Here is a 14,422-nt window from a genome sequence, read left to right on the forward strand (position 1 = left end):
ATCATATCCTCTTCGTTGGAATTAGTCTAAAAGGTTAAATTCGACTTGAATTTTAAAGGTAGATAAATACAGCGCGCGCGAGTAGAATTGGCGTGGAAAATACATGAAGAAAAACATCTCTAAAAGTTCTAATTTTTTGAACATTTATTAAAAATTCCAGAAACAATGCTTTATAGATCGAACTTATTCAATGAAGCCACCTTCAGCTTTAATCACGGCCTCCAGATGACCCCGGAAGGGAGAACAGGTTCATTTTACAACCTGAGGAGACAAATCTTGAAATACCTGGCAGATTCTCTTCCTCAGCTCGCCTTTATTGTTACAGGCAGTCTTGTTATTAGTGATCCTTTGAACCGCGCCCCACACATAATAGTCGAGAGGATTGCAGTCAGGTGAGTTTGGAGGCCACATATCAGGGGTAACAGGGTCAAAACTGTTATCCTCGAGCCACTTCTGAGTTTTCCTGCCCGTGTGTGCTGGTGCAGAATCTTGTTGGAACACGTATGGTCTTCCTTCGGCAACTTCTTCAATCCAAGTCTTGACTACACTCTACTCGCCCACCCTGTATATAGCAGATTATAAGCGGTGATTTTGAGGGAGGGTAGGACACATGAGCGCCCGCAAGATTCTTTTTTTGAGGAGGCAGAGTAAGATTTCATTTACTTACAACTTTCATAACGTTACTATCACGCATCTCCGATGGCGTAGTAGTACTGTCGTCGCATTGTAATCAAGCGGTCCCGGGTTCGATACATGGTGGAGGCACTTGGTTGCTAGCTTCCCACCTTGAACTGCATGTCCAGTTTCGATTAGCGTATCTGTGCATAACGGAGACTTCAAACAAAAACTCATGTTTCATTTTTTCCATTTATTTATTTAAAGACATGACACTACAGGCAAATGCCCATTTCACATTATCACATTGTTTGTTACACAGAATATGCAATCAGTAGATTCGATAAGGTACAATAATATGATAATATGTGTTAAGGTAATATAAAAATTAATATGAAAAAGGAATAGAAAGTAGCAACCTGACAAGTGAGGTTAATTCTTACTCAGGATATGACAAGAATAGTAACAGAGAAAAATATAAGAACCAAGGAAAAAACATATGAGCCACGCATTACTTATAAATGATGAGGTATAGAAATAATGATAGTAACTAGCAACTTAGCATTAATTCTTTCACCTTGTTTACATTAACGTGATTCCTCCAGGTATTTATAAAAAATCGTTAATCATAATCATTTAATCGACGAGAGAAATAACGGTAAATCAAACATTGACCAGATGTCGACTACAGCCGCAGATAAGAGCCAAATATTAATTTTGATTCAGGGAGAAGCGAAAGAACAAGGTAAGGCTTGAAATTTCAGTGATGCCCTTTGTAAACGAGCGGGATTCCGTTTCGAGATAATATTCCTGCTCTCTCGGTGGGGATTATAGTTTTGTTTGGTCTCCGCGGCCACCTCCAAAAAGGCGTTATGATATTATCGTTCTTTTTTTTTCGTTTTCCTTTTCGGCCAGACCCAAGAGCCGATTTGGCTGGCGACTGAACAGCAGGACTCACCGTGGAAGAATGGAAGATAGGCATCGGCAGGCGACAGGTGAGGCAGCGGCCCTCGCATATTGGCGCCACTCGCAGTGTTTTCAACTGGGATCGGATTTGTAAGCTCTGCCTTGTTTGTGGTCATAAAATTGGAAAGCATGCTATTGCGATATACCGTCGAAGTATGGTCATTAAAGCTGTACAAATGTATGGCTAATGGACTCTAGCCCGGACAGCCCTAAATGTCTATTTTGTTGGTCATATTCCTATCCTTGCAGTACAGAAGTAGATTTGAGGGGTAACACCTCACAGGGTGTCTCGGTCAAGAAATTATACTTGTGGTCAAGATTTCTTCCTATTACAGTCACTGATTGATTGATTTAGTTTATTTTACTTCACTTTTCTGCCCCTTTGGCTAGTCGCGAAGATGAGGATGAGTGATGATACGAGGGTTAAGTCATAAGTCATGGCAACTGTTTTTTTTTCTCGCAAACAGGGGACAACACGAAAAATCTAAGATGTACGTTTGAAAATGTATGGAATGTACCTTCGAATCAAGCCACCAGATGAAGTCTGGAAGCAGGAGACTGTCGTAGGGAAGAGGCAGAACACAGGATATTGGACAACAGTGTTTTATTATGAGGCAGATCGGCAGTTGACACTCTGTCCCGTTTGTAGGCCTCCACCCACCTCGCCACTGTTCGATACGGCACACCCAGAGCTTCCCGTAGCTCTGTATGACATTACCGTGCATTTCTGCTGCGGAGAACTGCTATTTTAACGTACGAACGTTGCTCCTGCTCCTCCATTTTCAAACGCTGTCACTCACCCAGTGTTGCCACAATATGAGTTAACAATTTCCCTTTCCAAGGGGCAAAATTTCCCTTTTTGGACCAATTTTTCCCTTCACCTAAGCAAATCATACAATAATAATAATAAGTATTAGTAGTGGTAGTAGCAGTAGCTGTAATTATTATTATTATTAGTGGTGGTGGTGGTGGAAGCAGTACTAGTAGTATTTCTGTTGGTACATGTCCGTGTGTATAAAAACTGTTAAATTTTTCACATACATGTCACTTTCATCGCTTACTGATGAGATGTCCCAGGTTTGGATCCTGGCAAGGAATCCATTTAATCGTTAATCCTCATCGTTACTATTATCCGAAGGTGCAGAAAAGTGATGGACGTAACAGAAATATAAATAGATACAGGCTAAATTCAAGGGAGCAGAAAAAATAAAAGAAAAATGAAAATGTGAATATGAAACTGGAACGTAACATATACTGCAATAATGTAGTCAGATGTCTTAAAATTTTCCTGAAATTGTGGTATTTTTCATAGAAATTCCCTTTTCCCTTAAATTTCGGTCCAAATTTTCCTGCAAAAGGGAAATTTCCCTTCATGTGGCAACACTGCACTCACCGACTGAACTTGGGTGCGTGCTTACTACCCCACCGTTGTTTACATACACCATGTGGTGGCTTCTTTCGAAAGTACATTTTATACACTTTCAAACGTATATCTTAGATTTTTCGTATTGTCCCCTGTTCGCAAGAAAAAAAATAGTTGCCATGATTTATGACTTAACCCACGTATGATGAAATTCATGAAGGGATAATCACAAATATATGGTGACGACAACACGAGCCCCACATAAGATTATACTTGCTGAGAGTTCAGACGCCAGAGTCTTGCTTGTCTGCCAAATGCAGTCCTCCAGGATGCATTAATAAATCAAATCTAATTCTCTTGCCAAATACAGCTTCAGTTTTAACTTTAACTGGCCTTTTGTAAGAGATTTTTCATTAAATAAATACGATACGTACAATACCCGGTGCAGGCACACACTCGCTCGGATTCTATTTTGAACTGTATGTCCAGTCCCGATTATGGACCTAAAACAAGAACTCCAAAAAACTAGCAGCATGCTAAGACGCCATCGGACTCACGGCATGGGTGTTCTTTGTAAGTCTCCATCATATCATCACTCATCTTCATCGCCGTTAGCTAAAAGTGTCAGAAAAGCGAAATAAAATAAACAAAATGAAATCAAATCAAATTCACAAAGTGAGAAGAGCCCAACGAGTTGGAAGTCTACGCAGCCTGCAGGCACGTGCCTAGCAATATGTTCCCGAACCAAGTGTCTAATAATAATAAATTAAAATCGTATTAATTGAAATATTCAAATTAATATTATATTAGTTATTATATGAATAGATAAAAAGACGGTATAATGATATAACAGCACGTATTCATTATTTAGCTTACGTATTTAGCACGTATTCATTATTTAGCTTACGTATAGTTAAGATCGGCTAAATTTGTAAAATTTAAAAAACGCCGGTGCAAGGAACTTAATGTCAAATAGATAAGGAATTTAATTTTTCTTGAATATCATAAGAGGATTTAAGATCCAGTTGACGAAAAGTAAAGTTCCGGGTAATATTTTTGCATATTATTACAATTAGTACTAATAAATCTTGCATGACGTGGGCCTACCCGATGGCGCAGTGGTAACGTCGTCGTCTTGTAATCAAGGGGTCCCGGGTTCGATACCCGGTGGATGCACATAGTGGTTCGGATCACACTTTAAGCTGTAGGTCCAGTCCCGATTAGCCTTACCGTGCAGAAAGTGGACTTAAAAACACCAACTCAATGAATCTTGCATGATCCTTGGCTTTCAATAAGTCGGTGGAAATAAGTAACCCTCGATATACAAAAAAATATATTTTCATTATTTAATTTTAGTTATATTATTTCTTTACTTAAGTCTTTCGGGGGGAGGGTCCGGACCCCCTGGACCTCCCCCCTCCCCTAAATACGTCCTTGGCAGCCTGGTTTCGAACTGAAGAGAGGATTTACTTTTATGGAGATATTTGTAAGTTCTCAGCCAGAGATGTTACGGAAATATTCTCACTCTACCACTACTCCATAGGGGAGGCCAAATTTTGAAAGAGTTTGAGGCTTCTTAAGGGTTTGACAAGGGTTAGAATAAACACTAGAAGTTTTCCTGTAGATTCCTACCTGGAATAGAAGGGTTGCATCGAACTCCTACCGTTCAATGACATCCAGGAAACTTGACAGTTTGGAAATCTGATGCGTCCAAGAACGTTATCTGGAGAATCTGACGTGTTTTCCTCTTAGGATGTGTCATGACGGTTGTTGACCTTACTAGGGAAACATGTTCTACACAGGGTTGGAGTTGTCTCAAGTGCGCATTTTGGGGAGTTCATTGTTGTTTGCCGAGTTGTTTGTGCACGATGCACAAGAGCGATAGGACCTATTGGCCTGTTCGCGGGCTAATTTCGGTGCCCCCTTCCCCCCCGCTTCTCGCCCGGACCACTATACTAAGTGGTACCAAAGGAAAATGGAGGTGGTGAGACTTATTGAGAAACGAATATCCATTTATACATACATACATACGTATATGGGGTATTCCATGTCAAAGTACTCCTGAATCTGAATTTTTAAAATTGAATGTAATGCTGTAACTTTATATCTTATAATAATTTTAATTTGCATAAAATTTTTATTATTGGACATAGAAGGTAGAAGCTATTTTTGATTTACTTGTGTTTTGTATTGTGTTCCACCCGTGACACCAAAAGACAATTAATGTCTTCTTTAATTGTTACATTTCCCCATCAATTCTACTAGAATATTCAAAGGTCAATTACGTTCTCTCTTTGTCTTAAATAATTTATTTTTCATCATTTGAAAATTCACAGAAATTAAAAGAAATTTCTTATTAAGTAAAGGGGCACTGTCCCACCTGCGACACAAATATGGTTTCTTTCCCAAAATATGGGGAAGTTTTTTTTTTTAAGGGTAGTTATGTTTAAGCAACAGTGTTAAGTTTCATATTTCATTTCCAAGAAGCTGTAAGAAAAATGTTGCTTAACTATCTGAAGATTAGTTACTTTAATATAAAAAAATTAGTCTGCGTGTCCCACTCGTGACAATGACCCATAGTACTTTCCAGAACTTTGGAAAAATATACTTGTCGGGGTTGATGCACGGTAGATATATATTTTTTAAAAAGTTCCAAGTTGATTTCCTCAATGCAAGGGCGATAAATTACCATGCACGAATAATGTGTGCACTTTTTCAAAACTTTCCTGACCACCATGATTGCTGCAGATATATAAGTTGCATCATATGAAGGCTACCAGGAATTTTTCACATGTGCAGGCGACAAGACCCGTCGATGGCCTGGGATGGGTGTTGAAGCGCTTCCAGAGCGATTCCGCCGTTGACATTTTTTTTGTGTGTGCGTCGAGTCGGAGTCCGTGCCAAGAATAACCGGATGCGGTCTATTTGTCACTACGGGTACTTAGCTCAATGGGACGTGTTGGGAAGTGTTGACTCGACGGAAAGCATCTTTTTTTGGACGAATGTCAGCTCCTGGGTTGTTTTTGCCTTGGCTTAATTATTCTAATTTTTCCACACGCTTTCCGGTATATTTCCCGCAATCATTTCTCCTTCTGCTCTAAATTTGAAAAATGATGCATTAACTAAAGCAAGAAAGTGCATTAAAACCTCAAGCGAACGTTTGTTTAATTGCATCGAATATTGAACACGCACTCCAATGTATTTTTTTAAATAAATATAGTTAATATAATGTGTTGTGTTTGTGTCGTGCATGTCTCTTTAAAACCTTTCACTTTTTACCCCTTTTTTAAGCCTTAGGGAAGAATTTTAGATAAGGGGCTATTTCCCCGCACATTCGAGAGTGCAAAATGGCCATATGTGCCCAAGTGCCAAAAAATTGCAATCAATTCATTCGTTCATTACATATATATATATATATATATATATATATATATATATATATATATATATATATATATATATATATATAATAATAATAATAATAATAATAATAATAAAGTATCTATCGGCATGCATTTACTCAACTGTTACAAGGGCCTCCCCGATGGCGCAGTGGTATCATTCTCGCCTTGTAATGAAGGGGTCCCGGGTTCGATACCCGGTGGAGGCACATAGTGGTTCGGATTTCACTTTAAACTGTAGGTCCAGTCCCGATTAGCCTTACTGTGCATAAAGTGGACTTAAAACACCAAATCAAACAACCAATCAACTGTTACAAGAGGATTCTGTTCCTATATGATAACAAACTTTGTAAGCTGGACACACTCTTGAGTTTCAGGAAAAGAAGGAGATAAGTCTATTATGTACACTCCTGTTCAGATAAAGTGGCACATTTGCAACTGTTCAACCCTACAAAGTGTGCCACTTTATGTGGACAGTAGTGTACCACAAGCATAAATAAAGCACACATAAGTTTTCATACATTTATTTTATTACAATTACTGATCATTGTTTGTGCAAGTTATTTGCAAGAAATTTTCCAGCAGAAAATAACTGTAAAAGTAACTTAACAGTTAATTTGCCATTACCGATAACTGTATCCGAGTTACTTTTTAAAATTAGTATATAACTGTAATTCACTTACTTTCAAAAAGTAACTTTCCGAACACTGTATACTTATAACATAAACCGAGTTTTAATATCACTTGAACAGTCGTACACCATGGCGCCCAAGTAACTAAAAATTAAGTCTTTGTAATCAACAATGGACTACCCGATATTCAGCATTGGCCAAATTATTGGACCCATTAATTAAACACAGATAAACTCGCTTTATGTAGAGAGATTTGACAGATGTAATGTTTTGTGATACACATTGCATTGTTATACACATTGCAAGTACTGTCAGTACTTCGTATGACCGACCACCTTTGGCATTTTCGAGCCCATTTTAATCACTACTTGTTTACAGTTCCTTTATTACTCTTATTTCTAAACTTCAAACCACGTGGTTTATAAAATTACATGTTGCTCCGGAGATACAAGTAAAGCACACCCTTACAAAAATCAGAATTAATATTAATTCCTTTGTTATAACCAAACAAATAGTATAATAACATGGTAAACAATGTACGTATTGTTCCAGGCATTTTTGCGAATGTGCAAAATTCTAATTATCCGAATATTCTGTTATCCGGATTTTGCATCCTAAACTGATATCGGATAATTTGAAATCCAGATATCCGTTATCCGGATTTTGTGGCCGGTGGCCAAAGTGCCTTGGTTGTATAATGAGATGTGTGCAGAAAAATGTCCCATTTATATTTGCGCAATATTTTCATGTAATAAAAGTTTATAATTTCTCGTTTATATTTGAATGACCCACGTGCATCATCCATTTCTAAGGAGGAGCATTCGACCCGCGTTGTCGCGACGCTGATGATGCTGAGACTAAAGCTTGGGCAGAAGTGTCCTCGAGGAAATTTTTCCCCATCCGCAACAGCGAGTAAAAAAAAAAGAAGCCAAAAAGGACTGACGAATATCGACATGGAAATAAACGCCCCGTGATAGATGCGTTTACAAGCTTGTTTTGATTTCGAGTCCCGACTCTTCGGAATTATGAAAACAGGCGAACGGAGCATCGGCTGAACGAGTGGCCGTCGTTGTCCGCCAGCGAATGGACAGCTTGCTAACATGACAGCGTCCTCCCATGTTTTTCATTCCCGAATGGGTCCAATGCTTGATTTACCGCCCCTGTCCCTCTCCGCAGGATGGGGAAAAAAATAATGAGTCCTCGTCCGACACAACATAAACGTTGCGTGCGAAAACTTGATTTAGCGGATAGGCCCAGATTTATCCCCCTTCGATGCTGATTTATCGTAAAATTCTCCGCCCAGAAGAGATCTACCTGGTCGCTTCCGTGGTGTTAGCGCGAGGGAATTTTCCCTGAGTGGAGGGAAAATTTTGTAGCAGTATCAAGCCTGAAAGTGGGAAAAAAGGGAATTTTATTTTAATACTACCTGATTGCCCGGCGTTGCCCGGGTATTTATTTATCCTAATCTTCTATTAGACAGAAAAATAATGAATTCTAACTATAGTGTAAAATGAACTTGGAGTTGAAAGGCATTGGGAGTGTCACTATTCATCTTAGCGACCCTGAAAACTATGGATTCCACACTAACATTTACATGTCACCCCCTTCCCACCCCCACCCCTAGAGATGCCAGATGTGTCTTGGAGTTGAACGGCATTGGGAGCCACTATTCATCTTAGCGACCCCGAAAACTATGGATTCCACACTAATATCGGTCGTTTTCTATATTATTTTTACATGTCTCCCCCCTTCCCAACCCCACCCCTAGGGGTGGCAGAGGTGTCTTGGAGTTGAACGACATTTGGAGTGTCACTATTCATCTTAGCGACCCAGAAAAGTATGGATTCCACACTAATATCGGTCGTTTTCGATTATTTTTACATGTCACCCCCTTCCCTAGGGGTGCCAGGGGTGTCCTAGCTCACAGTATTTCTTTCCATATTGCAAGCGATATGTATACCAAGTTTGGTTGAAATCGCTCCAGGCGTTCGAGTTATGGCGGAACAAACACACACACATACATCCATTTTTATATTTTAGAATAATATTCTTGAACACGAATGTAATTCAACGCTTCAAGGGAATACACAGTGTCGAAGAACTTGAGTACTGCTCTACCTAAACCAAAACTCCCTCTGAAATTGTTGAATTTTCAACCCCACATAGTGGAAAGAAGTTTATTTGTAATAATGAAATATTAAGGCTTAAGGTCACGAGGAACAGTTTCCATATCCAGCCAGACGCGAGGACCTCAACGTGCTCCTTCCCCACCGACTTTTCCTCGTGGCGAGCTGGAGAAATATCTTTTCGTTGGATGGTTATAGGAAGGAGATAAAACTTATCATTACGCTTATGGGAGTATTATTTTACTTGTTCTTTTGTGGATACCAAACTTCAGATTGTGTAGAAAAACGCCTGAGTGGAAAGAGGACAGGTTGAAGATTTTATTTGTGTTGATAGATGTCGAATCTTCCATTTGATTAGCCGTAACTTGAAATTGAAGTTGTTTGTCCAAAAGGAATAAATACATGGGATTCTGTAATACTTATTCATCATATTTTGTACAGATAGCTTAATAATCAATTTATGAAAACGAAAAGCAAAACAGTTTTCACTTGTAAAATGGGGAAAAGCTCATACTCTCTTGTGTAGCAGTGTCCATTCCGACGATATTGAAACAAATGCATACCTGGTACCGAAACGTCACTCTTCGCCTTAAATAGGCGACAAACAAAATGACTGTTCAGCAGAATCAAATTCTTGTAATCATTTAATAATCTGCACGATTGGTTAGAGTTACCAAAAAGAATTAGTCGAAATTAGCAAATTTAGTTAAGGCTACCAAATGTTTTTGTATATGGTTACCAAAACACGTGTTTTGTTAATTCAAAAAATCTGTTTTTTTTTTTCCTGAATAAGCGAGAAAACGAACCATCAGAGGGCACTTTTATCAGATGTTGTTCCGTGGGAAGCACGAAAATGCATAATTTGAGAAGATTACACACGATCTTCTTCTTTTTAATTTTTTTTTTAAATGCATGTTTAGGCGTTTCAATTGACGCATCAAAAGTACACTCCACTATTTGCAACGATGATTATATTCTATTGTTCATAAATATATTGGAACAGTATATTCAGTTTTTGTATTATGAGCAAAAGTGGTGACATCATTAAGTATCTTAGTTCGATTAGAATTAGGACAACCAGGAACTGTAATTGGAGATGACTACATCTATAATGTAATTGTAACTTGACACGCAATCGCCATCCTTGATTTGATGATTTAGAGTTCTGTGAGCGTAAGACAGTGGCGTGCTCAAGGGGAATTTGTGCGGGTCATAACCCTCCCAGTCTTTGGCTCAGTATTCCTAGAAGAAGAGAACGTCAAAGGCAGCAAAAGATGACAAATTAGGACTCACGAAAATCCTGCTTACGCCACTAACATGAGATTTTGTGTTTGGGTTCTCGGCAAGGCGTGATATCATTTTCATCACTCTTCATCTTTCATCCTTGGAGGCACATAGTGGTTCGGATCTCACTTTAAACTGTAGATCCAGTCCCGATTAGCCTTACTGTGCATAAAGTGGACTTAAAACACCAAATCAACCAAGCAACCAATCATATTTCATTCTGATCGTCATGGCGAACGTACAATGGGAAAATTAATTGGACCAGGAATTTTTCCTGTCTTTTTCCTGTTTCTGCGCTGCTCTGAAGCCCACCCAGCCTCGTATAAACGAATACCTGGAGGTTTAATTCGACCGAGTGTGATGCTCATCACATCATCCCAACTATGGCCGAGATCAAGAGTATGTGAAGCTCTACACCTCCACATCACCCCATATCCCTTCATGGCATGTGTGTCCACGCACAGGGGGTACCTTTACCTTTTACCTTGTCAGCATTCAGCAGACAATCCATTTAGTGTCTAGGGAGGAGAGGAGAGATATAACGGAAGAGAGCATCAAAGCCCTGGGCTCCTATTTACATGCAGTCTGGAGGAAGCACAGAACAACGCTGCAAGGAGTCAGTGACAGTGAAGGTTACGGAACAGTGGCTCAGGCATAGGCCGTGGGTGAAGTTGTGAAAGTAGTGACAGAGGTGCCATTTATCCATGTACATATACATATATTTTTCTAAATGTATGATCAATGGGATATATGTTTAAGCAGGGTGTCTACATGATAATATTATAGGACAATGGCGCCTGCAGGGAGGGGCCAGTTGCCCCTCCTGAGATTTCTGGAAAAAGTTCATGTAACTCGAATGGTAAAATTGTATATATATTTTAAAACAAAAAGTATTCTTTTTGTGTGACTTACAGACCGTAAGTTACAGCAACTATTATTATTGTTTTTAAGTAGGGTTACATTTAAGCTTACAGTCTATTTTACATTGATTATAATCAATAGATAATTATCTAACTATAAAAAACAGCTCTTGTCCTACATGAATTAATATGTAAAGTTGACCGTTATGAAAATTGTATATACAAAATATGGAAATTACAAATGTATGTAATAAAAAAACAGTAGTAGTATTATTAGTAACAATGATAATAATTACAAAAACAAAAGTAATAAAAATAATAATAGCAATAATAATAATACATTTCTATGACTGTTCCCCCTCCCCCTGAGAAAAGATCCTGCGAGCACCCTTGTTGTAGAATACGCACTGCCGAAGGGCTTGTATCTTAATCTTATTTTATTATATATTATATATATAAAAATGGATGGATGTATGTGTGTGTGTGTGTGTGTGTGTATGTATATATATATATATATATTTGTTCCGGCATAACTCTGGAACGCCTATAGCGATTTCAACCACACTTGGTGCACATATCACTTACAATGTGGAAAAAAATACTGTGAGGGTAAGACACCCCAGGCACGCATAGGGGTTGGGGTGGGAAGGGGTGACATGTAAAAATAATCGAAAACGACCGGTATTAAATTCCGCACAAATCAGCCGTGACTATGCATCCAGCACAACGATAGTGTTTCTCGGGTTGTCTAACATTCAGGCTGATATGAGTTTGTATTGCGAAAACAACCTATATTAGTGTGGAATCCATAGTTTTCGGGGTTGCTAAGATGAATAGTGACACTCCCAATGCCGTTCTACTCCACGTTCAGCACCTATCGGCATGGGGGTGCGAAAATGACCTACATTCGTGTCGAATCGATAGTTTTCGGAATCGCTAAGCTAATTGGTGACATTCAGGATGAAATAAAATTATTTACATTTTAAACTATAGTTAGAATTCATTATTTTCTTGTCTAATAGAATATTGGGATAAATAAATACACGGGCAACGCCGGGTATCAGCTAGTATTGAATAAATATCATGTCATATCATACCTTTTACCTTATTGCGAACTGATTCTTTTTGTAAAACAGAGGGAAGTTTTGGCAAAAATGGTAATTTTTTATACAAGCGTGGGAATTTTTGGTGGAGAAAAGCGAAATGTCTGCCATACAAGAGGGAATTTTCGCACATCGAAGTGACCCCCTTCCCTTCGACGGTTAAAATATAAACCCCCGTCGTCCCTCGGAGTGATGTTTGTGCAGATGCGTTGGAAAGCGATCCATTTTCATTGTGATTGAGCGCTTCCGCGTTGATTCGTAGTCCCGGACATTGATTGAAGCCTACATGCTCCCGCGTTGTTGTTGGCCCGGGTGGCGCGTTGCGTGTTGCATAACCATCCGCCCATAAAGAGGCGAACAATGCTGCACCAGCGGGGTGGGATCCCAAATACACGTGTGGGTGTTCGCTCCCTCATCCCACCTTTTTTCCGGGAAAAAAAAAGAACAACTTTTATTTGGATTTCGTGCTGGAATGTTCCATGCTTGTGGAATTATATCGGTGGTCGGCACAATTCAGGTTATCGTTTTCGTGTAATACGATTACTGAAAGGGGGGGGGGCCATGAGAGGTATAGTTTTAGTCCACTTTTAGTAATATTAAGCAACCCCTCCAGAACTTCAAGAGAGTTGAATTTGTGTAGGCAAGATTTAATTGAAGTTACTGCTAATTCAGTTCCAAAAAATATATATTTTAATAAATATTTCAAGTTCGCTTATGTAAATTTCCATTACCTTTTCCTTAAATAACGAGTACGGTATGCGTTTGTGTGTGCTCTGTATCACGTGTATCTTTAAACCACAATAATAAACATGTCATTTAAAATCTGCGACGATATGGTAGAGTCTGCGTCACTGACACAACCGCATGGGGACGGGGTTCATCGAAGACATTTACACGCCCTGCGTTGAACTTTGCCCGTTTGGCTGAAAAATATTTACCCAATTACTTTTTGATATCCCCTCGTATTTTTGAGAGTGTCCCTTTATCCATCTCCACTTTCACCACTCATCCTCATCTTCGCGATTAGCCAAATATGGCAGAAAGCAAAGTCAAAAAACAGTTTTGTAGTCAAGTCACGACTCCTCTTTCCAAGGAGTCCCGGGTTCGAATCTCTGCCTAGACATGGATGTTCTTTGTAGGTGTCCCTTCATTAATTTCATCATATCACTCATCCTCATCTTTACGATTAGTCAAAAGTAGCAAAAAAAGCGAAGTAAAATAATCCAAATCAATCAATGAGTCAAAGAATGGCTCCTTTTTCGATTATCTCCGTTGGTACTTCATTTTACTGCCTCTCTGTGCAGTACTCTAACCGAGAATCAATCCTGGAAATGCAAGATTACTATGACTCCCAGGCCTGCTGATGATTCTTGGCAAAGACATGACCAATCCGACAAGCACACACGGCAGCCATTAGGAAGAAAAAAAAAACTCGTGCATTTCGTTTAAAAAATACCTGACGTTCTTCCTTTTACCGTGATATTCATGGACCCCCCTCTTTTTCCTTTTCATCTCCTCTAGCTTTTACTCTGTTGTTCTACCTTCCAGGAACAACCATCGCATTGATTTAGTGCTCCATAAAAACAACGCAAGTAGGGTGAAGATTTCAGGTGCCATAGCGTCTCGCTATGGCTTGTACGTGTTCTTTTTTTACAGCATATTCTTCCTGTTTTTTCTCTCCCTCTTTTCAGTTGTATTCGTGTTCAACCCTTGGACACGCAGGGAAGAATCTGGTTGGATGGAATTGTGATTAATGAGGAAAGTCCAAGGCGAGGAACGTAAAATGTGAAATATATTGAAGACTTATCCTGTCGCGTATGCAACCATGACGCTCGAAGGTGTGAGTCTGGTTGCCTAATGTCGAGGCGCACAGCATTGACTTTTTTTAAAATTTTGTCATCTCATGTGCGAGCCATCGGCTGTGCGCAACACATATACTTTATTACATTACTATGAATTTTTCCCCTTTTTCATGAAGTATACTGTTACCATAGCAGTTCTGATTGTTGTTACTATCTTCCTCTTCTTTTTTCCATCTCTATACAGCACGTCCCTTGATTTTTTGTAAAATT

The 14,422-nt window shown here is 39.1% G+C and overlaps 1 protein-coding gene across 1 annotated transcript in view; it reads left to right on the forward strand.

Moving 5' to 3' along the window:
• LOC146005463 (uncharacterized) overlaps nucleotides 1–14,132 on the forward strand; it is a 121,559-nt gene extending 107,427 nt beyond the window's left edge. The window contains exons 8-9 of the mRNA XM_083144706.1: nucleotides 161–392; nucleotides 14,042–14,132. Of these exons, the coding sequence (XP_083000832.1) occupies nucleotides 161–392; nucleotides 14,042–14,132 (323 nt within the window). The remainder of the gene's footprint in view (nucleotides 1–160; nucleotides 393–14,041) is intronic.
• The last annotated feature ends 290 nt before the right edge of the window (nucleotides 14,133–14,422 follow it).

Source organism: Lepisma saccharinum, chromosome 23, assembly GCF_977018435.1.
Source record: "Lepisma saccharinum chromosome 23, izLepSacc3.1, whole genome shotgun sequence".
NCBI classification, from domain to species: Eukaryota; Metazoa; Arthropoda; class Insecta; order Zygentoma; family Lepismatidae; genus Lepisma; species Lepisma saccharinum.